The sequence below is a fragment of the Ips typographus genome, linkage group LG16, assembly GCF_016097725.1.
Source record: "Ips typographus isolate SLU linkage group LG16, UJ_Ityp_2.0, whole genome shotgun sequence".
Classification (NCBI taxonomy): domain Eukaryota; kingdom Metazoa; phylum Arthropoda; class Insecta; order Coleoptera; family Curculionidae; genus Ips; species Ips typographus.
The window spans coordinates 3,023,286-3,050,442 of NC_138437.1; the positions used below are offsets into that span (position 1 = coordinate 3,023,286).

Here is a 27,157-nt window from a genome sequence, read left to right on the forward strand (position 1 = left end):
TCTTTATTTTACACCCGACCACTTATCGTCATTGAAATTCAACTCTTGCATCCAATAGCTTTGGCTCGAAGTTTATCGATTCTCCTCATTGGACGATTGTGTCTGATAACATTTTTATTTTGTTCTGGGCGTGTCTGCAAGTAAAAACCAAGCTTATTTTACAGTTTTTAGTATCTCTTGAATAACAAATTCAGTAAAAAGCCTCTATTAGAATTACTATCAAGCGAATGTTTTTGTGCTATAGGTACTCAGGACGTTTAGATTTGCTTCAGCTTCTTAGTTTACATTAGGTTAAGTCCGATTTACTGGAAGATTAAAGCGAGAAATATGTTAAATGTTGCTTTAGAAGATTTTTCCGGTAAAGTGCTCCGCTATTAGGCTCAGAGTAGAAATATTATATTATCAGAAATTAACGTTAATTGCACACATTTATTATATCAAGATACAAAGTAACAAGGTTTCTTGAACCAAACCTAAAAGTTGTTTATGGGGAGTGAGTAAATAACAAATTGTTTTCAAAAGATATTAGAGATGCTAAAAAGTGCATTTCGTTTTTAATCTAAATTAAAATAGTGAAAAAAAAAACATTTTCTAATATTATTTCAGAAATTAGTTAGCTAAATAGCTAAATTGCACAGTACAATACAATTCTGTATGACACTAATATGGATTGTCACTATATTGGATTTAAAAGCTTTAAGTGCCAAACTGTCGCCCTTTAGGAAGCAGTAAACCCTTAAATGCGCTTAAAACCCTAAAAAACATCCTTTTGTGATTCTGAAATTGAATTGGTTTGGACCATTTGCAGGTACAGATTAAGTGCTTCACTAGTGGCAGATCACGAATAGAAACTTTATGCTAAATACACGAACCCACATGCAAATCAATTTAGTATCAAAACCCAAAAACTATATTTACCCAGAATAATATTGAAAATGACACGAGAATGGTCTAAAATGTCAAAAACATGTAAGTGACAGTGACAGTTACCACCTGCCATTTGACTTTTATATTTTTACATGTTTTGTTACTCTATTTTGTGATGGACTACTGTGCTGTAATATTTACTACATCAGAATGTGAAATAAAATTTTACTTTTATTCGGAATTAATATAGAAACAGCAGGAAAATTGGCATTATGTCACTTTTAATAAGGAGAACAGTTCTGCCTTTACATGTAAAATTCTAATTTATAAAAATTGACTGATTGGCAATTTAAATTTTTTTTTAAATTAAATATATTTAAACAGCTGTAAAAAGTCGTAAAACTACAAATGCCTCTAAATTTAAAATGGGTTTTCAAATATTAAAGTTGGAAAATTTTTAAATCTTGAGAAATGACCATTATTTTCATTTCTTAATTTTTTTTAATTGATTTTGAAATTGCACTTTCCATGGTGGGAATATTTACGACACGAATTTAATATTAATATATACTTAATTTTGCAGTTGCTAAACATTCAACTATTAACAAAATTTAAAAAATTAAAATAATTTATTTTCTTTTCTCTTCTATTGGTAAGTGATGCATTAAAATGGCAACATAAAATCGAAAAAAAAAAGTCACGTATTATAATTATATAGAATTTTTAAATTTTTGCTTTTCAAATCTGTTTCATTCTTTATCTTAAAAATTAAAACATAAACTAAACTAACAGACGTATAACGGTTACGGTTTATTTTAAAATTCATCTTTCATCTAAAAAGAAACAGTAATAAGCTGCACTTAAATAATCAACTGAAAAATAGAACTGGTGTTTTTCTTACTCATTTCATTAATGAAAGTATGTTTTTTGCTTAAGCCCATTTTTGCTTAATATTATGGTAAATTATACCTTTGCTGAAAGCTGTAGTTTGTCTTTTAGTTAACATTTAATTTTTGTAGATAATTTTTTTTTCACAGAAAAAAATTAGTGGGGAATATCTTACAACAAACAAGCTTTAAAAAATCTGAGGGACGTTGAATTATGCTCATCAGTTTCCTTTTCCATTAAAAAACTTTTTGAAGAAGAAAACGAAGAAATATCTAAATCTCTAGCGTCTAAATAATAATAATTAACTTGTTGTGTTATTTAGATATTTGACAATTATTTCGTTTTGATGTGACAGTTATATTACAAAATTGAAAAATGTACCAGACGCTCTCTTGAACCTTCTCTACACTAAATCCAAATTTAAATTAAATGTACCTTAATAGTCAAATCTGTGCAAAATTAACTAAGGCATATTAAAAAATACTTAAACTAGAATAACTCTATTAGATCTGCAAAAGCTGTTGTTCAGTCTGACAAGTTACTGCAACTCCAAAACACACTCTATAACTTCAACTGCATATGGATATATTTTTTTAATATTTTATTTTATTTTAGATAAATTACCCACTGAAATATTCAATTTTAAAGTATAAAGTAATTATTTTAAAAAGTATTATTTTCTCTTCACTGCAAAAATACAGGGTGGGCCTGATGTCTTGGGCCACTTTTAACATTTTTTAAACCGATTCAGTTAGATGAAAGTTGTCACATTTGATGAAAAGTTGTCGCGAGACATTGTTGTCAAATTTTGTTCTGTTTTGGAGAGATTGAAAAAAATCTAATTTTTCATTTTCACTATTAAAAAAAGTTTTCGTTAAACCGTAACAAAAATATTTAGATTAAATTTTATAAAACAAAACAAATTTAGCAGATAAAATAAGAAGAGGTATAACATAGATATAATTATTATTTCTAAGTGAATGAGGTACAAAACCTTTTACATAAGATAATAGTAATTAAAACAATTAAATCCATGTATCCTAGGTGTTACTACTATAACGGAATGAAATTAGACAAGGCCTTGAAAAGTTATTTTCAGATGAAAATAAAAGAGAGGTGTGTTGTCTCTTTTTCAATTTGTAGTTATGAAAAGAATATTTTACTGATAATTATAATTTTATTTGGGTTGTACCAAATGTCAATATACAGTAAGTCATTGTCAAGGTGAAATACCAACAAACTTTTGTTAGCCTAGCCTTAGGGTGGAACTAAACTGTGTTGTTTACTAAATAACTAAATGGGAATTATTTTTTAATTTACCTGTGACCTTCTTTTAGTTAAATATTAATGTGGTAATATTGTCATTAGTTAATAACACAAACAATGAATTTATATATTCATATGATTTTATAGATAACAAAACAGAAATAATTCATATAGCAATTTTTAAAAGCGCTTGGACGCTCCTTAGCAATTATTGGAATAACATTAACTGTTTACGTACTGCGCACGTTAATAATTATAGCTATATAATATTACTCTCTCACTCAGTCAGATATAATAAATCAATTATTTGTTTTTTTTCATTTACGTAAACAGTTTTTTTGGAAGTTTTTGCGGTTGACGTTGACAGAGAGCAAGTGTCAGTACTGTATTCCGAATCATAAGTAACTGAACTGATCGAGCGAGTTGCAAGATTGAGTAAGCATTAGTTGATGAACAGGTCTGTCAGGCTCAAATAACAGGTGTTATTGTAATCATTCAATATTGAATGCGACTAGGAGCGAGTGAGAATGTAAGCAAAGCAGTCGTACCGCGTCCAAGCAAAACAGACGTTTACGTTATCTAAGGTGTAGTGAGAGTGACAAATATGAAAAGAAATAGCAAAATATTGTCTGAATTGTGAAGAAAATTAGACAAGCGGTAGTTTTATTCAGCGATAACAACGTAGATGTGTTACCTATGTATTCGGCCTGCGTTGTGCGTACGAATCCCTTTGTTCGTCTCTGTATCACAATAAGGGCAAGGGTGGCATGTTCACGGGGCCGACACTACACAACACGACGGGTATGGGAGCGAAGCATGTTCTCCATTTGTTCGTTGGCAACATGCATTCAATAATTTTGGCTACAATTCAATATTCAATATCATACTAACGTCTACAAGTGTTTCGAACTAATACTCTACTGACTGTTAGGTTACAACGATTCAAAGCCGATCGCAGGTATATGGCGGCGTGCGCAACAGCGGTTCTTACCGTACCACAGGTTCTTCGTATTAACCAAAAGAAAGAGACACAGGTGCGATGGTCGATGATTGACTCTAAACCTTTCGTAGCGTCAGAACCGTGCTCAATATCCCGGTACCCAGCGAATATTTGTTCAAAATCTTTTTTCACTTTTAATATTACATCCAAAAGTACGCTAAAAACATACATTTTGTGGGTTTGCCGTCTACGCGATTATTGAACTCTCCCGGATATTTACATTCAGTTAAGCGCGGAACCCACTTTTAAAGCATTTTTCATACTACAATTATTTTTTACTAATCATAACTTCAAACCAAATAAACCATTACCATTAGACACCTTTACATAAGCTGGTGGTACCTTAAGTCACAGCACACTTACCTCAACCAAAAGTGAACATTTTGGGCTAAATTCGGCTCTGAATAACTTAAGTACTGAAGAGTCCACAATGGTCCTCCGTGGTCCACGAAGTGGTGTTGGTCTTTTCGCTACGCAACCGCGCAGTTTGTCTGAACCAACGTCATAGAATCATGAAAGGGGCAGCACCAGTCATCTTACAAAATCATGGCCGCTTTAAGAGGTAATCAAAAAGAGATGGAAGTATGTGTCTGATTGCTCGTCTGCGTCTGTCTAGCAGGAGAATTTATTGACGCAATGCAGAAGACGGGAAAAGATATTGATTTTTTTTCCTTTTGCTTAATCACGATACCACACTTTCGATTAGTGTAAATTAGTGGCATATCATCACCTAAAATATACACCACAAAGTTTTATTAGTTAATTTTATGAACGCAGTAAATTTTAAAAATGTGGTTTTAAAACAGCTTGAACCCAACCAACATTAAACTGCGTCATACTGTTTTCTAAAATGCCAAACCAACATTAAAAATTGACGTTAAAACTCGGTGCTTAAAAATCATTTACCGGAAAGTAAGTAAGAAATCACTTTTCTATTATATTCATTAGAGGTTCTCGCGACTACCAGTCTAGCCTACGATCACCTTCGAAACTAAGTAGTGTCGTCTCAGTCTTGCTATACGAAACCGAAACCGAAATCGAACCGTATCTTACAGAGGATTCCCTAAATGTTTTAGAAAGATTTTTTTCATCAAAAACTTCAAAGCATCAACCTGAGTCGGGCAGTGGCTAGCTACTAACTTGAGCTGTTAGTAGTTATATTTTAGTAGCTGTAGCTGTAGCTTTTTCCATTTTTGTATTGGTATTCCTTCACATTTGAAATAACTGAAGAACCAAGTTATGAACACCCTACGAGACAAGGGAGTCTGTTTTACTTTGCAAATTATTTTTTATTCCCAACTTCTAACTTTCCATTAAGATTACAAGATAGAAAAATCCGGACTCGAGAATAACTTCGAGTAGTATATTTTAACACAATAACACATAAATATACCTGTTTTTTATAGATACAATTCACACATGTATTAAGATGATTAAAAATTTGGTTATACATACAGGGTCGCCAAGTGAGTCGATAGAATGACTAGCAAAATAGTTATGAACCAATTACGCATCCCTGGGTTATTCACTCATCTTGCATTATAATTTTTACCAAATAACTAAAATAAACCAACTAGCTAGTAGCTTCAGTTACTTTGCAGCTTAACTACTTCTTTTTAAGTAGCTATTCAAATTGTAACCTGACGAAGTTTATAAAATCAAAATCCATGTTGCTTGTAGCTGTAGCTACCTACTTTATTTCAGTAGCTTGCCTTCAACCAATTTTTTTTATGGTTACAACTTAAAAATGCATTACTATAACATTCTCACACACCTAAGCAGGTATTGCGTAATTTATGGGTTGGAGATACCATGCACAAGCTGATCAGTTATACTCAATCTCCGTTAAATCAGCTTGTATTTTTTCTGAATCGTCAGAATCCATCAATAAGCGGTTATACCAAAAATCAAACCAAGTTAGGTGACGAAAGTGCTGTAAAATGTAAACTTTTTCAAAATAATACTTTTGTGTAATAAAAGCTTTGTTATTTTAGCTAAACTGTGAACCATGACGTTTAGTTTGGTTGCTGTTTGTGTCTTTTGACGGCATTTTTTCATTAATTAAAAAGAAGAAAAAATACTGAGTTATACAGAGTGTTTTCAAAATGATTGCGAAAATCATCATCTATTCTACATCGAAAAATAATGCCAGTTTGCTAAATAAACTATATTTCAAAAATGCTTGTTTAAAGGAGTGACAGGGTGTTGATCTAATTAAAGAAAGGAAATTTACAAATTAAATTTAAATTTAGGAAATAAATTAAAATATACGGTTGCTACGTGTTGAACGTTGCGTTGTTCTTGGACCCTTTTGATTACAACTATGGATGGGTTCTTGGGTTGTGGTCCATAAATAAAACACATATCAAATGCTTGATCGTATGTATTTTTTCGACGTTTTAAAATTTTTCAAGCAACAAAACACAGTCCGGAATGCCGATTAGCGACATCCACAATAACCCCAAAACACCCACCCGGGTGTTCTCAGTCTTACGGTCACCTCGCGCGTAGGGGGTACCACAGAGGTCTCAAGTGTCTCAAGACAGGCTGGGAAAAAATGTTTGAGTTACACCCCAACAGTTCCACCGAAACATATCCAATTGAGTACCGGAAATGGAAACGGTACTCGGATGAATATGTTTCGGTGAAACCGTTGGGGTGTAACTCGAACATTTTCCCCCAGCCTCTCTTGAACCTCTGTGGTACCCCCTACGCGCGCCCTACACACTCAGCTTGCAGGGTGACCGTAAGACTGAGAACACCCGAGTGTGTGTTTTGGGGTTACTGTGGACGTCCCTAATCAGCATCCCGGACTGTGTTTTGTTGCATGAAAAATGTTCCTGAAGAATAGGCCAGTCAACCTTAAAACGTCGAAAAAATACATACCTACTATCAAGCATTTGATCTGAGTTTTATTTATGGACCCATCCATAGTTATAAATTAAAATGTTACCTAGACAAATACGAAATAACGAACTATTGCCATTTCATTGATAAATACATTTTTAATTAAAATATCCCTACACACACATTCATGCAATGATACATACATTTTTTTTGCTCAAAAAGAGCCCATTGTACGAGAAAAACTCAAGGGAGCTTTTTTAATACAAAATTAAATGAATTACTTTAAAAAGAGAATTAAATTGATTACTAAATCAGTGACGTATTTTTTTTTGACGAAAAATTGTCATAAAAATTAGATCGATCAACAATCGATCGATTATCGTTATTGCGTAACTTTGTCCAAATGTAATCTTTCCTGTATCTCTTCAACCTCCAATTAATCGAAATCCCAATGGTATGGTTCGAAAAACAGACAGCCTGTATATGAAACGAATACATAATTTTCAATTATATCTTTGTTTATTAATTAGCTTTTTTAAATATATTTTAATTTTCACGTGAATATTGTACTTAGTTTGAAACTTTTTATTAAATTATTTAATTTGTTCTCGAAAACAAGATAAAACTACCAAGAGTTATGAGTAATGTTAAATGCTATTGAGTTAGCCTAAAAAGGCAGTTAGTCTTAAACTACAGAGTAAAACCAGGATGTTCTGTGATTATGTTTAATGAAAGAAACCTTTTTAAAATTTGTTACAAAAAGCAAAAGGACGTTCTACATTTTTCCAAAAATTTAAATCTCTGCCATCTCTTTTGCATACAAGTGTTTGACATTTAACAGTGATCATCTGAATGTTATGAAGCATAAACATATACTTTAGTAAATTGCTGTAAACCAGCAGTTAGAAGGGCGTAAAGAGAAATAGAACAAATTAACTCGTTTAGGTCAAGACCAGACCAACTGTAACAACCTTAAAAGCCAGAGGATATTGCTCTAATGTTAAAAAATAAAAATAAATAAATATTAAATCAGGAAATACATTTTGACAAGGTAAGCTACTTTTTGAGCTGACAAAAACAAAGTTTTTATTGGAAAGTAAATCCTTTTACTACTAAATAAGGTTCATTCACATATACATATTTTGGTTACGTCCATTCTTTTTATTTTGAAATAGACCATGATAGCGATATTTTATTTATTTACTTTCAAACGGTTTTTTTGAGTCCATACAAATATACTTGGCCTAGTTTATTCGTAGCATTTAACTAATTGATATTATAGTATTTAAATTGATTATTACATTGAAGAAGTAGTGATGCAATTTGCTAAAAAACGGTTGAAGGGAAGTCACCCCTTAGATTAACCTATCTGAGGTACGGTTAGGTCAAAGCTGGACCTCCACGTGCATAATCCAGAAATTAATTTATTCAGATATCTTTTGCAGATTTTTGAAAATAAGGTCAGACAGGTAAATTTGATGAGAGATTGGTAAATTAAAACAGGGGGTGAAAGAGTCAAAACAATATTCTCATAAATCTGTATTCACAACATCGAGGGCGAATCGCGGTACAGAAATAATTATTATTCACCCCTTTTTCGGTCTGTTATCTTGCGGCGTCTACGCACACCCGGCAGTATTTGAGATATAATCCAACTGTCGAAGAAACTTCCGATTTCAAAAGGTGTGATGATAATCGACCTCCCTAGGAGAACTAACCCCTTGTTGTCTCCACAAAAGATATTTAACCTTTCCTATGCATAGATTTATACACCCGTTTAATTTTTTTCTACGTATGCTCTCATTCGAATGAAAATGCCACTGTTGTTATAATTCAAGTTTATTTGATTTTATTTATTTTGCAACTTATCTCCCTGGATTACCATGTCTGTCTGCTAATCCATCGCAGGTAAACAGCTCTATAATTTTTTTTTTCATTTTAATTACTAAGTTTAGTGAACTTTATTGCTTTTAGCAGAAAATCTTCACACGCGTTCAAAAATCTGTAATATGCATCTTCTGCGGTTATTCTTGCATGGTAGATAATTCGGGACTTTAGAGTACTGTATAATTTAATTTCGGTTAATTACCGTTTTATAGCCAATTCGAGGTTAATTTATCACGCACCGTTCGTGATAAGTGAACTAAAGATGCAAATGCACAAACACATCATGTCTGGAATGTACGAAATTACAGACGCAAAAGTTATTGTTATTATATTGGAGTAGTGGAAAACTAAACTTGTTTTGCAATAAATTATTTTGACTGGCCTGTAATTTAAGTAAATTTTTGATGCGGGTCAAATTTGAAATTTTACTGCCCATAAAAGGAAGGTATACTTAATAGTACCGCAGGCATTAAGGGCACCCTAACTAAAAAATAAAAATAATCCGAGCTGCGTAGATAAATTGATACTAAAAATATAACTAGGGACAGTATAAAGGTCCGGCTAAAGTATTTGTCTGCTATTGAATCGAAAAAACCAGTTATTTTAAAAAGGGCGGCGTTTTCATTCTGAAGATGCGATATACGCCTTTTCAAATTCACTTGACCATTCTACCCTATTTATCTGTGCCGGACAATTCGTGAGAATAACCCTTTTTATTATTATGGTTACCCTTACTTTTCGTCAAGTTTGACCCTTGAACTATCCTAACGGACTGACCAAAACTGGACATTCAGGTTTTCTGGTGACATACCGCTATTTTTCGTGAGAATTTCCAGATTGCCCGATTTAAATTTGATGGTCGTATTGTACTATGCCCTGCAAAGGGTTTTAGCTTTCGTATAGTATTCTATCGTGGGATTGCTAACGTTTTTCCTTTGCGTTTGCTATTACATACCTTTAAATCACCTGTTATTTTTTCTGTTTGATATTTGACTACCACGTTGAAGTAGTTTAGAACCATCACTCATCTGTCACTTTTGTGACTATCATTTATTTAGTTACCAATTAAACAATTTTTATCTAAATTATAATAACCATAAAGCCGACACTTGTCCACTTTATTCTAACAGACACTACAATGCTAATAATCTCTGTAAGGGTCCAGTTTCATTGAGCCATAAATTCCCCTAATCTCGGAGGGTCAATACAAAAGTCTGTCTTGTTTTCACTGCATCCTAATGCATTGACATGATAATAGAACATAAAAAGCTTCAATAATTGCAGCAAAAACGTGCAATTTATTTATATAATCAGTTTCATGCAAGATTTACACCGATTGCAAAACGCATGGAAAAGGTTTTATATGGTATTTGAATACCTTGATTAGTTTAATGTTGAATAATAATTGTCCGCGCTCTTCAGTTATAATTTTCTCTTTATAACCAGTATGTTTTACAAGTAAAATGATCAGGAAATCACCTGACTTTTGGAAGGGTGCATATAGAGATTTTTTCATCAATCCCGACACGTGAAATGTGGAGAAAAAAAGGATGAAACGAGATTATCCTGTTTTAAATGTGGACTGGGTTTATTGGAAGTGTTTTTATTTTAGCAACAAGTGGTTATGTAAGTTGGAATCTGAAAGGGATGTTTGGAATGATAATTTGAAAAAAAGTCATCTTTAATGTATATTGCTCGCACGTGGATTTATTTTTAAGACTAGATAAGCTGTTGTTATAGCTTGTAGAATTTAATTGAATGCACAAATGTAGTATTGTTCATAGCAAATTTACACATATCTGGGAGCTCTTATAATAATTAGTGGCAAACGGTAATTTAAATAATTAGAACAAATGCGGATTGAGAATGCACAAGGTTTCTTATCTAATTGACTGTTGATCTCACTTCATGCATCTATGGTTATAATGTTTTTAAGGTGTTTTTTTTAAATTTTTTCCCTTGTTTTATAAACTGAGGCTAAAAATCTTAGATATCCTAGTTAATGGAATTAAAATTTTATTTGTTTTGTTTTTTTAGAGCTTTGAAACGCTAAATTACACGTATGTAGTTCACACGTGAAATATGATCATAAGAACGTTACTTTCAAATGGATACAACACTTTTGATTAAAAGATTTTCAGGATAATATGAGGATTCACGTAGTTTTAGGAAATAAGTTAATAAACGTGCTAGATCCTGGACATTTCTCTTTATTGCTTTGAAGCTCTAAAACTCTTTTTTTTGTACAATTTATGCTTACATCATTGCCCACTTGCAAATCTAAGGTCATAGGAACATTTAGTCCTAAAATAAGCCACCCCCTTTTGTTAGAACATAATATTTAGGAACACACTGTAAATGCAAGCAGACAGTAAATGTTTAGTAGTTACTTTAATGTGTTTCACACAAAATCCACATATTTTTATGACAGTAAATTTAACGTGCCAATAACGAGAAAAACGTACTTTTTTGCTTTCTTGTATGTACAGGGTGCTGCATTTTCGATGGTTTTACGGGGTACAGAGAAAACGGTAATAGATAGAAAAAAAGTAGCATACGTGTTCTGATCTCTTTTTCTGAGCTGAGACGACTGACGAAAAGTGGGCGGCGCAAACTTCTTTTGTTTCAAAGATACGGGGGGCTTTTGAAAAAAAGCCCCCCGTCTTTTGAAAATTGATCATTTTGGAACCTCCTCTGTATTTCATTTGCTATTAAAGTTATCAAAAAAGGAAAAACGGTTTCCGGTAGAAGTTTTGACGTAGAATTTTTCTATTACGTTTAGTTTCTGACATATGACAGTAAGTTATATTTTTTTAAATGGAACACCCTATATATTTTGCATTAAATTTCATTAAATTCTGTTGATTTTTACTTTTTCAACGGTGTATTAAAACATATAAGTTTGTAAACGTTAATCTTGGTAATTAGAAAAAAAGCGTTTCCTTAACAAAAAAGTGCTAAATAATATGTATAAAAATACCCACAGTCGAAACAAAATTTGGCTATGTTCATATCAACATGTTACATGTCGTTTATAAACAGTTTTTTCAACTTCCACCTTAAAAATAGTAGAAAATAGAAATAGCCACTTTTCTTATTAAAGTGACGGTAGAACTGTTTGTAACTTAGATTTTTAATAAAATTTATTAAAAATATTTAATTTTCTGATGTGTTAGTTTATATGATTTCCGATTTTGTTTGGTATTTTAGATATTGGCCTTTTTTTAGCTTAGCAAAGGTCTTTTTTAACAGGATTAACCTCTACGAACTTATATGTTGTAATACACCGTTGAACAGGTAAAAATCAACAGAATTAAATGACGTAAAAATATATAGGATGTTCCATTTAAAAAAATGTAAGTTACTGTCATATATCAGAAACTAAACGGAATAGCAAAAAAACTGACTACGCCATTGGATTCTACATGAAAACTTCTACCGGGAACTGTTCTTCCTTTTTTGATTTGAAGTTTGCGCCGCCCACTTTTCGCCAGTCATCTCAGCTCAGAAAAAGAGATCAGAACACGTATGCTACTTTTTCTATTACCGTTTTCTCTGTACCCCGTAAAACCATCGAAAATGCAGCACCCTGTACAGAATAACTATAAGAAAAATTAAGGTTGATAATGGTATTCTGATTGTAATTGCAATTGTACAATTGTAAAGTATCAAATGTGTGACTTTGACTTTTTTTCTTTTTGAAACAAATTTTTATTAAATTAGATGGCGTGAATTATTTTTGAACAAAAATCTCACAACGGTAAGTTAAAAGGTGTAAAATCCGTTGAAGGACATTTTTTCTATCTGGACAGCCTGAGGCTGTCTAACGCGTAAATTTAAAATTCATACATCTAGCTTTCTATAAGTAAATAATTCATAAAGTTGTAAATTTATGTGCGAAGAATTTGTTAACTAAAGATAAATATTTCTTTTAAATTAAACCATTGACACCTAATGCTATACTTTTACTAGTAAAACGTGTCCCAACTATATAGGGCTTATACTCATTTTGTTGACTTAGTTATTTAAAAAATTTGAGATATTTACTTGCGAATTTGGCTGAAAAATTGTACCGAAAGGTTACTCAATATGCTTTCAATTAATTCAGTTTAATGGTTGGTTGCAAAAGTGTGCATTTCATGCAGTTTTTGTAATACTTTGATGATGACGTGATGTAAAAAACATCAATGCACTCCAGCTAAAATAAAAGGTTAAAGAAGCTTTTCTGATGAATGGAAACCGAGAAAGGATCGATTAGCAAATAATAATTAGAATAGTTGGAAGGTACATTGTTTTATCGGGAAAACCCAACCCACTTAAAGCATTTTTAGTGGTAGGTAATAGGAGATGGCAAAAAATAAGTGACATGCGATGTCTGCCCTATCCATATAAGCACCACACGTTTCTGGCATACAAATTACCAGTAATGAACGGATATATAAGTGAAAAAGTGGGCGTGGATGACTGCTCGATGGATATTGGCTTCAAAACTGACCATCCGTTCATGTTATTTCTTCCAGTGCCGTTCGTGTCGTGTTATCACCAAAAGCACTGAAATGTAAGTCCAAAAACATTTATATTAGTTCAAAAATTTTGTAAAACAAACAGATTGGCTATATAGCTATATAGAAAAGAGAACTTAACAACTTACACAGGTAAAGGAAGATAAATCGATACAATGGTACAGTTTTATAGAAATTTGTCTTCAATTTTTATTTCTTTACACGATGCAATTCCTAACCAGCATCACGTAAACACTTCGAAGTTAACAAAAAAATGTTACGAACAAAGAAACTTTTTTATCTCCTTTACCAAACTAAATACGTTACTCTAGCTATACAATGCGGCAAGTCAATGCATCGCATTATGTAAACAGCAAGATTGTATTCTGTACATGTGCGGAATACAATTTTAAGAACATTATAAGAAATTGGCAATTCAATTGACCCTTTGGTTTGTCTTCAGTGTCGGAACGATTCTGCTGCCGACGAAGAAGGAAGAAGGATGAAGGAATTACACGTAGAATCGAATGAAAAAATATTCTTTTGTATTCAAAATTATTCTGTTTTTATCGGCGACATATCCATTTATGTATTCAATTACTCGGCGGTATTTTACAAAAACATATATACTTGAAGATTTTTTTCTCAAATTACGTATCTTGGCTTTTGTACCCTTTTCGTGTATAACGGCACAAAACAGTATTACTGTAAAATCCCACTAATAGAAGTCCTTCTAACGTTGAGAAAGTTCAGCTTTGACGGCTCATAATCAAATTTATATGGACACTTACTCATTATAACAACCTGCGCATGTAGTACATAATGTACGGTATTCTTGGTTTAAATTCGATTATCCCGTTAACGCCCAGCTAGATTAATTATTGTATTAGAATGTCAATATGAGTTGGACATGTCAACGTTAGTAATCTAAATTCCCGTCGGTTAGCTTAACAGGGCGTTAACGAGATGTTCAAGGCCAGATTATAATTAAGGTTCTTATTACAAACGCCCAAAATATGCTTTGATGATTCAATTTAAAAGATCAAACATAACAATGCAACTAAATTGATTACAACCTAAAGTACAAGAAGTCCCAAGTGAATTTGTTGTTATGTTGTTACATAATCAAGTTTTTTGTTTCACATTCAGCAAAAATTAAAAGAATCAATATTCAGCAATGTGGAATGGTTTGAAAATTACAGATCTAAGACTTATTGAGGTCAAAGTTTGTATTCATAGCATTTACCTTAGAAAAAAGTGATAATATGATTCAATACATCAAAAACTTTTTTTTAAAACTCCCTTGTTATTAGTATTTTAGCGCCATCTAGGAGACTAGTCACTAACAAGTGAATGTATGACGATGACACACATTGCTTAGACTTTTAGATGTTTGATTTAGACAGAGGGTCTTAAATAGTAATACGAGTATTTGCCCAGAAGTTACTTTTAACAAATTGCTGTGTTAATGTAAAATTTACAAAAATAATTATACTTTTGCAGTACTTGATTTTCAGTTTTGTTTGAGCTAGAGTACGTTACAAAACATTAAATAACATTAATCCAGCTAGTCTAAAATACAAAATTTCATTTGGTTAAACTTACATCAGAATAAAAAAATGACACAATTAACCAGAGGTCACTAACACCTCTATGGAAGTTATCGACTTACGAAAGTAAGTGGCAAAATTGACTTATGTGTACTCTGTAGAACAACATACCCAGTAAACAATCTGACGTCCCCTGAACATGCTTGGGACAATTAAATGGGACGTAAATTGATCCCACTTTGTCCCATGATATCCTCAGATGATCCCAATTGAATCCTAATGAGGCAGTTTGGGATGATAACAGGATAGTCCTACATTGGTCTTTTGGTATCTTTTCTGGATTAGACTGAGACTCTTTAGGAGCATATCAGGACAAATTCCGTATTTATCTAGGATTAAATTAGGACATGGTTGGAATCAATTTCACAAAAAAAAATTGATTCAATTTGTAATATTTAAATAAATTAGTCTAATAATTATTATTTGATATTAGAGTTTAAACTCCAAATGGAACTTATAAAACTGACCGTTATAAAAACAATTTAAGTAGAGTGGCAAACCTTGAACAAATTTTATTTTATTGGTTTTATAAATAATTTATAATATAACTCACTTTAGCTACTTTTATTCTCTGTTTGAAAAAAATAAAATAAATTTAAGACAGAACCTAGTAAGGTTAACAAACAATGTCCCCTAGACTATAGCAAAATTCGTCTTCAGGACAATAACATTTGACATACTCCGCAGGTATAATCGCACGGATGTCTCTAGGACCACGAATTTGGGAGGTCCTAATTTTGGGATCAAGAGTCTAAAGTAGGACGTCCTGGGGATCTTTGATGTTTACTGGGTAACTTAATGTGGACTTCGATCCACACATAACCACAAGTTGTATTTGAATTTCTTCTGTTCAGATTATTCACCTGAATCCACGTATTGCCAAAAAATGTCCCAAATTTATTTTCAGAGGTTTTCTGTAGATAAATTGGCTGCAGTTTACAACTGTTTTTATCTTAATAACAGTCACATAATTAAAAAAACGTAATGAACCATTGCAGTTTCTTTTGCTTGATAGTAAACTTCAACCCTCAAGCCTAAAAAAGTGTTATTTCCAATCGTTGGATCAAAACCGAAGTAATTGCTTTGCCGTCAGTTTTATCAGTAATCAAGTAAAAGTTGTCTATTAGAGAAAATGCAGTGAAAGTGAAACTAGATTAATGCAAATTAATCTGTCCTGCTGATAGGAATTTTTTTTGCTGGAAAATTTGCAACAATTTTGTACCAGATGCCCTTATGTAGCATTTTATGTTTACTAGTTAACGACCAAACAAGTTATTGATGTTTCCTGTTAAAGCTGATACGTTCGCCTCATTGTCTTTCATTTTTAGAAATAGGACTAGGAGTAAGTTGATTTGAGACCTGTAATCATCATGAATGGTGAGGTTCCAGAATGGCACGAACAAAGTGTCCAACGTTGAATAAGTGAATTGTCTATCTGAAAAATGTATACAGCCAGTACGACTTAAAAACAATTGCAAATTGTGAATTACTTACCGGAAGTTTTTCTAACAGATATTCCAATATATCAGAAATAATTCACACTCTGTGCTGATGCAAGTTGAAGATGACGGACTCATCGCAGTTATTTTGAAGAACATTTTACATTTGACCCCAAAGAAGCCCCTTAGTCTAAACCCCCAAGTAAAATGTCCATATTATTTGTAGAGGCTTTTGTTACTTTGTATCTCAATACAAGAAACAAAAAAGTGAATTGTAGCTTGTAGCTCATTCCAAACTAAAACATTCCCTTTAAAATATCCACAAATGAAAATTTTGAATACTGAATGTTATCGAACAATTCACGAATATTTTCACTAAAAACTTCTTCTAGTTTAGTGCAACAGACTTTTCAGTTGAGACAATTTCTCTACCATAAGTAACTCACCAGTAGGGATTATTCCTATTATAGATGACTCTTCCATCATTTTAAGGAAAAAAATTGTGAACGATACATAAAAGTTGGCACCTTTTAACTTTTAATGCTGTATGATGCAGGAGAAATCTGAATAACTTGTATTGAAATGCATCTCAATATCAATATCAGAATCTGAAATTGTATAGGTTGTACCAATTCTTGACACTTAGGAGCCTATCATAATTCGAATTCGTAACGATCAACGTTCTCGTTTTCTATAACTTTGCTTTACTCTAAAAATCGCATTCTCAGAGCATTTGTACAAGTTGAGTAATCCTTGTTAACTTCTTCCCCCTTCTTGTCAAATTGAGCAATCTTTTTGGTTTTGTTTTAACATAAGGAAGTGTTATTTAGGTCAATATCTGGGGACGTTTTTGGGCGTTTCCCAGTTAACGTTCCATGTCTCAAGAAATATTGGTTTATCCGAAAAAGACAACATTACAGTGCTCAAGCTCGAATTAAGTTATGACAGCAGCTTTTTATGTGTCATTTTAGTTGGATGTACATCCAATATTATCTGTTACATAATTTTTAAACCAACCTCATGACCAATAAGACCATACAGGGTGGCTACAGACAATCAAAGTGGGATAACAACTTGTGCAAAAAAAGAAAAGTATTTTGGTCTTACCTCAGGACATCTTTGGGCGGTTCTTAATTAACGTCATGTGTCCAAAGAACTATCGATTTTTCCGGAAAATGGATATAACACTGTTCAATCTTGAATTAAGCCATATTAGCAGGTTTGTATCTATCATTCAAATACCGTTGTATGTTCAACATTATCTGTTATATAATCTGAGTACTTTTCAGGACAAACCCCATATTTGGTAAGACCTTACAGCGTGTCCAGCGACAGTGATAGTGAAACTTGAAATTGTTTGCACAAGTTATTCTTCCACTTTAACTGTCTCTGAACACCCTGTATGGTTCTATCGGTCAAGAGAGTTGACTTAAAATTATACAACACATAATATGAGACCTATACGGATTGGGCACTACTATGTCGCATTTTTTGGATAAATCGATATTTCTTGAGTCACAGGATGTTAATTGGGGAACGGACAAAAACGTTCCGAGATATTGACCCTAAGCAACATTTTGTAAGTTAAAACAAACCTAAAAAAAAATGATTCATCAATTGGAGACTACTTGAAAATTTTACTTTTTTGCACCCGCTTTTTTTTCCACCCTGTATAGTACAGTGGCGGCGTATTTAAGTCAGAGTTTTTTCTATCAACCAAGAGTCAATAAGTTAAGCTCAATGATAGTCCAAACCGCATCAATGAAAATGGCAAGGTTTTAAAAATGTCCCAAAAAAATCACTGTCCAGGTTGAGGTGGCGCGCAGTTTATATAAATCGAGATTTTCATAATTTTTAATCTACTTTTCTGGAAGTAAGGTTATAGCATAGAGGTCTAATTTCTTCCTCATTCGTTTTCATTGAACCATACTATAAAAGTATGTTATGTTCTGGTAGGTGGTGGTTTTTTGTATGTTTTACGCTTCTAGTAAGTTGTTAATGGAAGTGGAAAAAATTGAGTATGAATAAAGTATTGTAATTTGAGAGACTTTGAAACAAGTTCTTCCATATAAAATACACACATATATACATATAAAATATAATGTTTTCCTTTTACAAAACGAAAAGTTGAAATTATGAGCCACCAAGAGTCAGTGTCATATCATAGTTGTAGTTGACTCATATTGTGTGAGTCAACTCCGGTACAGACTAGACAAAACCACCAATGTTATAGAAATAGAGCTGAACTTCTATAGAAATTTGAATTTCCTGTGTATTATCTCACTTCTCCACCTCAGGAGACACTCAACCTTAGCTATACTAAGTAAGACCCTGAAATCAAAAACCGAATTTTGATCATATTACATATGAAACTTTGCGCTTTTAAGCAGTCATCTTGACTCGCAGTATCTACTCTAAAAAACACAAAGACAAGTGGGTGCTGAAAAACAAAAGGTCATTGAAATCCCTTGAAAGTAACGGAACCGTGCTTCCTGCATTATTGATGTGCTTGAAAGTTTGAAGCCTGTCCAATGTAAAATAAAAGTAACGGAAGTTTAAAAAAAAAACACTATACACTTTCTTAAAAATCTTTACTAGGTACCATCAATAATTAACAGTAATTGGAATGTACAACACTTAACAGCAAGAACTAAAAGTGGTTTACCCTAAAATTATATTATTAAAATCTTTATTCTATACAGCAGTACTTATCTCAAAAGTAATAGGTACGCTGACAGTATTAATCAATTAATTCCTAATGCAATGAAGATTTTTAAATCACAGCCAAACCTCTACCTGACACTACCAATATAAAAATATATCTTTAAACTAACCTAATTTATTATACAGGGTGTTTTACGATAAATGCGTCATATTTTAGGGTTTGATTAAACATAAAAATAACTCTAGTTTACTATATAAACTATGGGCCAAAGATGTTTTGTTATGGAGATACAGGGTGTTAAAGTTTGGATAAAAAAATCTAAATTTATTTATTTCCTCAGAACTGCTTCAGACCTTTTCCTAAAACTGTCAACGATAACGCACGTTTTCCAATAAAACGTAAATCAGTTTTGAATTCCTCATTCAATTTAGAACTATCTAGTAACTTTTCGGTACACCTTTCCGTTTTCGAATCAAAAATTTAAAATCATGAAAATGTACACATAAAATCAATACTAAATCATCGACTCTGTTTACTATTCAATTTAAATCTCAATAAAATTAGAAAATCGGATAGTGGCGAAAGTCGAGGATTTGGTATTAATTGTATTGGTACTTTTGCATAAATTTTTATATTTTACTCAAAAACAAAAAAAAATTTGCATAGGATAGGAAGTTTCAGGATACCTTTTTTTTCTAAATTGAATAAGGAGTTCAGAATTGATTTGCATTTTGCGGTTTTTGGCGTGCATATTTTTTTAAAAAAATATTCACTAACTTGTTCGATTGAACGCTACTGGCAAAATTTAAAAATATCTTTAGTTTTAATAAATGCAAGTGTCCTTTATAGTTGACACCTAAAAGTCTTTCAAATAAACAAACATATTTAGATTTTTTTATCCACACTTTTATCTCTATAATGTAACATCTTTGAACCATGGTTTTATATAGCAAACTAGGGTTATATTTTGATGTTTAATCAAACCCTAAAATATGAGTCATCGTGAAACACCCTGTATACGGTGTAAATTTTAGTAGCTGCCGTTTGTAATTGCGAATATGTTTAGCTATTACATAAGGTGGATATTTTTGTACCAACTAAAATTTGTAATTTAAAAAAAAAGTTTCCCGTTTCTATTGAACATAAGTGACGTTTAATATATAAGTTTGTTGTAATTAAAGTTCTTAAAACTAAGTAAGAAATCTCATTATTCAGTACCAATTTGATACTACTAAATCTAGCTTCATTAAAGGCAACGACATTTTGTACAAGGGCACAAAACTCAAAGTAGAAATTCACTATTTTGGCAACACAATCCCAAGATCAATTCTTGGTAGCTTAGATTAGAAAATCTCCACGTCGAGTTTTATTGAGTTTTCGTGTACTTTTTACACCTTCCTATTAGTAAAGTTAAAAGTAAATATCAAAAATAATTTTAATACCACTGCAAGAGCTATATTTAAAAATATTGCTTCATTTACTTAAAAGTAGAATGATTACTTACAACACTTACTATAAAATATTGAGCTTGGACTTAAAACAGCTTTTTAAATACCCATTTCGAAAACTTTGTTCGAATTCTACTATACCCGAACTGAATTCCATTCGATAAGTATAGTAATACTTAATAATGATCCCTTCGGGTAATGTGGAATATGACTGTTGGAGACAGAATCACAAAGAAAGGTTTACAGTTATTGTCCAAAACGACTAATAAACTAGCAAATCTTGCTTAACCATAAACCTTCTTTACTGATAAATTAACACTCAGCTACAGCATACGAATTTTATAATGATCACATTACATTCGCCTGCGAATATGGTCTCATGCCTTATTAAATCGAACATTCATTACACAATCACATTTAAGATACTGCAGAACGCTTAGTTTTCACGTTATCATTGTTTTCATGATAAGCAAACACCAAAAACGTGAAAACACTTCAGCATCTATTTAAAACATAAGACTTCGCTAAAATTCAAAGTTGCAACCTGTACACTAGTACACTACTACAGAATACAACTTGCATCATCACAGCTAATTGTGCATTCGTTGTCGGTTTTCTATCTTAAAATATCAGCGTAATACCGAAATGCATGAGATACTATGTAATGGTCATTTCACGGTTATAGAGAAACCGATCATACACCATCCAGTAACAGTCTATCGATTGCGACTTAAAATTACAGGTACAAAATGCGATTATTAAAAATATCTATCATCAGATATAAGTTTTTTTGATTTTCTGTAACGTGCCCTCATTGGCGATGTTCAGGTTTTTTGGAGTTTCCAAATTGTCTTTCTTTGGCTGCAGGCTGTCTGACGATACGTTTAAGTCTAAGTTGACTGTTTTCGGCCTTGCTAATTTACTATTGTGATTTATACTTCCCCTAGAATAAAAAAAAACATGGATCTTAGTTATTTCATAAATACAATTTTAAGTCATTTATGATTGATTTAACGCTCAATGCTTTTGAAACCCTTTTATCCCTTAATTGTCACTGTATGTTCTGGTTTATACAAATTAATTTTTTAACACAATTTACGGAACACCCTAGAATCTGTTGGTACAGGCTGACTGTCGTTTTACCAAGAAGAACAACATTTTTAAAACCTAATAAAGTTGTAAGTCTATAGCATATATTAAATAAAACTGACTTCAAGACTTTTCACCTTTCAGAATTTGATAAAAGCTAATTAAAGAGACAAAATTGATTTCCTCTGATATGATCAGTTTTTACCTGCGTCCCAAAAAAAGGTTTTAGGGTCTTAAAGATTCTGGGTGTATGTAAAAGAATGGCAAATTTATTCAAACACAATAGGTGTCGAATATGGTCTCCTTGTGGGTCCCCAAAACAATAATAATTCTTTTTCAAACATAAAAGGATAAACTTGAATAATTCATAAAATTCTGTTATTGTCTTTTTAATGAATCCCTTACACACACGCAACTATTTAAATTAGTTTAAAGAGTGTTAATTCTATAGAAAAAAAAACAGGAAGTAGAGACTTAAAATAAAAACAACCCTTTTTAAATCTGTTCACTTTAAATCAAATTTTTGACATATATTTGAGGTTATTCTGACATTTTAATGTATTTTGTGAACTGATTAAACTTTAAAAAAATCTAACATACCTGTCAAGTTGATTGTGCTGCTCGATAAAGGGAGTATTAGGGTACTGCAAGTACAGCTTTTTTGACACGCAGTACCCCCCCACAAACCCCAAAAGCAGTCCCATCATAGCGGCTACAACGATGCCCCACCACAAAGTCCCAGAATTAAAGTCTGTCCTTTTTATTTGAGAACATCCAACTCTTACTTCGCCATTAAGGCTGTTATCACAATCGTAGGTCTCAAATAATGTCTCATCTCTATCTAACGATAACTCCTTAACACTGGGACTTGGGCTTTCTTCATCTATAGAGTTGTCATTTACTGAATCAACATACTCTTTCCTCGGAGCTTTTTCGTTGGTGGATACTTTGCATTTTGAAGCATTGCCTTTGGCTACGTCTTGCACTAAGTACCTAAAGGAAGTCACAGCGTCCATGCTGACACACAGGTTCTTCAGCTGGTCCCATGCACAATGAGGGTCACGAAGTTCAATGCATTCACTGACAAAATTTAACAAATTAAAAATTATACATAGATTTGCATGTAAGCAATCTTACCTGCAGGTTGCGATAAACTTGCAGTGGTTTATGGTAACCAGCTTGGTTTCACCCTTACTAACTGCAATAATTTTGCCGTAACCTGGAGCTAAAGTTAGCTGTTTTACTGCGGTCCCTTTAGGAAACACCTCGTTATCCGATATTACGACAGCTTTCCAAGTTTGTTCTGTAGCAATATTCGTCACTTTAAGGACCTTCCCATCGTCTGAAACAAATCGATCATTAAACACATCAAAATAACAGTAATGTCGTTTCTAAAGTAACCCAAAGTGATTAATGGGACAACTTGCAATTAAATGCGGTGATTGACGTAGGAAGTTATATTAATTTAGATTAAAGATTTGCAACGCGAAACCATAAAATTCCTTCTTCGATTGAATGTCTTTGATAAACAGGAATAGATGTTAATGGGTATTTCACGAAAGTCTCCCATAAAATAAGATAACGTGACACACTTTAGTATTGGTAAACGGACACTGAAGAATTGTTATGCAAGCGACAAGAGACATGCTGATAATATGATAAAAGACAAGGGAAATTGCGAGTAGTGTCAAAGAAAACATAGAAGAATGAATCGGGTATTATTCCACAGTTAAACCTTCAAGGATACACTTTGTCTTCATACTTTTATCGTAATCACTAAACATGATAGCAAATGGAAATATATTAGAAATTAGTAAGAAAACTTTCCAATTAAGTTAGTTTAAAGGATTCTTGAAAGCACTCTTCAAATTTCACAAATTATTACAAGCTTCAACCTCCATTTCAAATCCTACTTTATATTATATACTCTAATTCCTCAATATTAACATCATGCTGGTCAACATATCTAGATTTTTCGGTTATAAAAGTTAGAATTTTTAACCCGACAAATGTTAACCACTATACAGGGTGGTCCAAATTGATTGTAGGATAATTCAAGAGTGGAAAGTACATAAAAAATAAACTCCAAAGTGTCATATAAACTCTAGTCAAAAAGTGTCCTCTAGCGGACCTAGCGATAACTGTAAAGGTGAGGTGGTAAGGCGATAAACGAAAAGTTACACAAATTAAATTTGGTATACATGTTTGCTATGTTGAAGTGTTCATTTAGAAAATTTTTCAAATCTTGAAAATAATCTGAACAGCTAAGGGAGCCCTTGAAAAAGTTTGACAGCTTCAAATTCTGTAAGCTATAATTTTAGGGCATTCTGATGCGGCACATGTGATAGCCCATACTTTTTCTTAAGAAAAGTTTGTCTTGACGTTTCTTTTCATTTTGCATAGTTTTTCAAAAACAGTCATTTTTATACACTTGTGCGTAAATAAAAAAAAAATCGCTCTGTCCGGAATATTTAAAAAAATATAAAAAAATTTCAAATTGTCACTTCAAAATGGTGAAAAATGTGCCAAACTTTATTTGAGTTTTTATTGATTAGGAGTTAAAATAAAAAAAACTGTTTTTTTGAGCCACATATTTCAGGGTTTGTTAGTTACCGCTAGGGGGCGCTTTTCGACCATAGTTTATATATGACACTATGTACTTTCCACCCTTTACCTTTAAGTATCTTACAATCAATTTGGACCACCCTGTATGTATAAAGCAGAAACAAGTTCTTTGCATACTTGCAAATATGATAATGATAAACAAAAATGAAATTTAGAAAGACAATTTACTACTGATAATTTGGTTTAACAGAGCCCTTCAAAAATTGTAAGGGTAGGTTAGTCTAGACGACTAAACAGTAACCTCCTCAACAAACTGCTTGAACGTTCAAGTTTTTTTTAAGTCAGTTATTTGTATTTCCAGAACAGCAGATGCACGTACCTGCTGCCATCTAGCAGGGTTACGATTAAGTAGACTGATCCTTTCGTCTTCGTCATGCGTAGACCACTAAATTTAGTCATATTTGAATTGACAGTTGAATTGAGTTTATTGAGTCTATTTATTTCATAACTCATCTCATAACCTCAAATTCATACACATATTTGCTCAAATCGAACATTCTCAAGCAAATTTGAGTTATGTTTTTCATTTGCATAAAAACCCAGAGAAACTGATATCTGCGTTTTCTGTTCTCTCTCGACTAAGCACTAAAAATTCACTATGTTAGTGTCAAAATGCACAAATTCTACAACATCAACTAATAAATTATAAAAAACATTATCTGCTGTATGCAAAGGCAGTGGATCTTAACGGTTTAAGAGAAAGACAATTTTTCTGGCTTTAGTACTTAAAATTTTAAATACATTGGAAATGCAGGATTACAAAACTGCCAGAGCGTTGTTGAAGAATAATAATAGAAAGTAATAATAAATTTACCAAAGATTTTGTTTTAGCTCTGAAACCTGAGTAGATCAACACAACCCCAAGTGACCACGGAGCATTTTACTGGTTTTGTCAAGAGCAGAAAACCTGGTTCTGTTTTTGAAGATCCCCAGCAAATCACAACAATATTCTGAAGACATATTTCAGTTTGTAGGCTGTTTTGGTAAGTATTCTTTTATTTGTAAAACATCCTGCTCTTGCATTACAATGCAGAATTGAAAGCGTTTCAAATTATAGTTTGAGGATACTTTATAACGTTTTTTATAAACCAATTTTAGACCTAACTTCTCTCATTTGGGTTTCGCTAGGATTAACGATTTAACTATACTTTTTGGGTCATTGACATGCTACATAAAAGGCACTAAAAAAACGAAGCAAAATATTTAAATTCACTAATCACAAGCGTCATTTCAAAAGAAATAAAACAAGACGTCGTCACTCAAGGCAAGTAATTATACCAAAAGGATTAACGGGACAAATGGTTCAGCTTGTAAGAAAAAAATTGACTGCTTTGCGTGGGTCGGACACAAAGTCTAAGACTCAAATTAGTCTAATCAGTATTACTAGTTTCGCCTTTTGCCCGTCTCTACACACTTAGGTGATGAGTCATTGGTACCCACGTAAACCAGTTTATTGTGGACTTTATCGTAAACTTACCAGTTCCAATATAAATAACGTCAAATGTCCTGTCATTCACAGTCCTAACTTGAGGATCCACAACAACAGCGGTAAACCTATAGTTGAGGCTGACCCTTATCAAAATAGGTCTCCCATGAAATGCTGGAACAGCTTCTTCCATAAGTGGATGCGTTTTAATGAAATTGACGTTAGCATCAGGGAGTATTCTACTGTCTCTGGCACATTCACCAGGTCTTGGAAGAGGGACTTTGTTCTCCGGCACTGGCAACCAGTTTGAATTGATACTCTCCTGGTGTTTGAATGGTCCCCGGAACACTTGATCAATGTCTTTCATTTGGAACACGCAAATTGCTGATCCTCCAATGGCGTTATCAGGAGTAGTAAGTGCGCTGTATATTACTTGAGTTCGGTTTTCTCCATAAACACCTTCAATCAATTTACTAGTTGATTCTGAAAGTAACATCATTAATAAAAGGTTTTATTTTTCATCAGTTAAATAACTCACGAATTTCATCAAAATAAAAAGGGTATTCTCCAGGAACAGAGCAGTTCAGTCTAGCTTTGCTGAAAGTTGTCCATTTGTTGCGTGATTGATGTGGTCCGCCTTTATCGTGCTTACAAACCCGGGCCACACGAGAATATATTATCTGAAATTCAAATTTAAGTAAGGAAAACTGGTGTAATACGTGTTTATGAACAATTAGAACTATAAGTGAAAGTTAGAATGTAATTAATTGCCGTATATGTATGGCAATGACCGAATGCAATAATACTCAAGAATTTAGTTGGGCTTATGTTTGAATATTTAGTAAAACACGTTTTTCACTTTAACTCAACACGTATCGCAGCATGATTATAATGTTGAAGCATTGAATGATAATATACAGAGTGATCTTCCAGGAATTTCGTTGATCATTAAAGAAAAAGTAGTTGTAAAACAATTTTTTTTCGCAAGTTGTCGTATATCAAAAGTATTCTCAAGGGAGAATTTTTTAAGTGTTATTGACAATTGTATTAACACTTCTCAATATTAATGATTATAGTGTAGACTTGTAGCAGGAATTAGTAACAAAGAAAGCTGTGTTAACCAAAAAATGTAAAATCAGAGAAAGTGCATGTATTAAATCAAACTCAAGTTCCGGTGTTACAACTTCCTCCATTAGTATTAACTAAACTTGTATCATTTTACATATCGATAGTGTCAGTACAATACGTCCTATCTCTTGGCAAAACTATAACAGAAATAAAAAAAATTACACCTTTGTTGACAGATAAAGTATTTTGTACATTTGATATTACTGTTAAGGCTCGACCTATGTCGGATCACGGTCATTTTTTCACCAGAAGCAACAAAAACCTTCATTTTCAAAAATGGACAAAAAGCACCATCAATAGTAGTAATTTTTGCGTTACTGAAATCATATGTAAAAACCATAGCTTTTCAAAGAGGGACTCAAGTCATCAAATGATCACATTTCCAATTAACTTTTTTGTTAAAGATTCAGACCTAAACTAAACAAAAAAACAATAAACCAAGCAGGAACCCCCAAAATTGTCACAAATTT

General features: G+C 32.5%; 2 protein-coding genes and 1 long non-coding RNA gene across 6 annotated transcripts in view; 1 reads left to right on the top strand and 2 right to left on the bottom strand.

Moving 5' to 3' along the window:
- The window catches only part of grh (grainy head), a 72,573-nt gene extending 68,632 nt beyond the window's left edge, over positions 1-3,941 (bottom strand). For both annotated transcript variants that reach the window (XM_081993848.1, XM_081993847.1), the window contains exon 1: positions 3,716-3,941. The gene's annotated coding sequence lies outside the window, so the exon portion shown is untranslated. The remainder of the gene's footprint in view (positions 1-3,715) is intronic.
- The window catches only part of LOC145738796 (uncharacterized), a 116,485-nt gene that overhangs the window by 69,233 nt on the left and 20,095 nt on the right, over positions 1-27,157 (top strand). Inside the window, exon 4 of the long non-coding RNA XR_014180862.1 lies at positions 24,965-25,116. This is a non-coding gene — a long non-coding RNA (uncharacterized LOC145738796). The remainder of the gene's footprint in view (positions 1-24,964; positions 25,117-27,157) is intronic.
- The window catches only part of LOC145738793 (semaphorin-1A-like), a 58,907-nt gene continuing 50,630 nt past the window's right edge, over positions 18,881-27,157 (bottom strand). For 2 of the 3 annotated variants that reach the window (XM_081993852.1, XM_081993851.1), the window contains exons 5-9: positions 26,098-26,239; positions 25,611-26,042; positions 22,646-22,850; positions 22,109-22,588; positions 18,881-21,362 (exon numbers count right to left, since the gene is read on the bottom strand). In XM_081993852.1, the coding sequence (XP_081849978.1) occupies positions 21,194-21,362; positions 22,109-22,588; positions 22,646-22,850; positions 25,611-26,042; positions 26,098-26,239 (1,428 nt within the window). In that variant the 3' untranslated portion in view covers positions 18,881-21,193. The remainder of the gene's footprint in view (positions 21,363-22,108; positions 22,589-22,645; positions 22,851-25,610; positions 26,043-26,097; positions 26,240-27,157) is intronic. The other variant, XR_014180861.1, reaches the window with a different exon arrangement.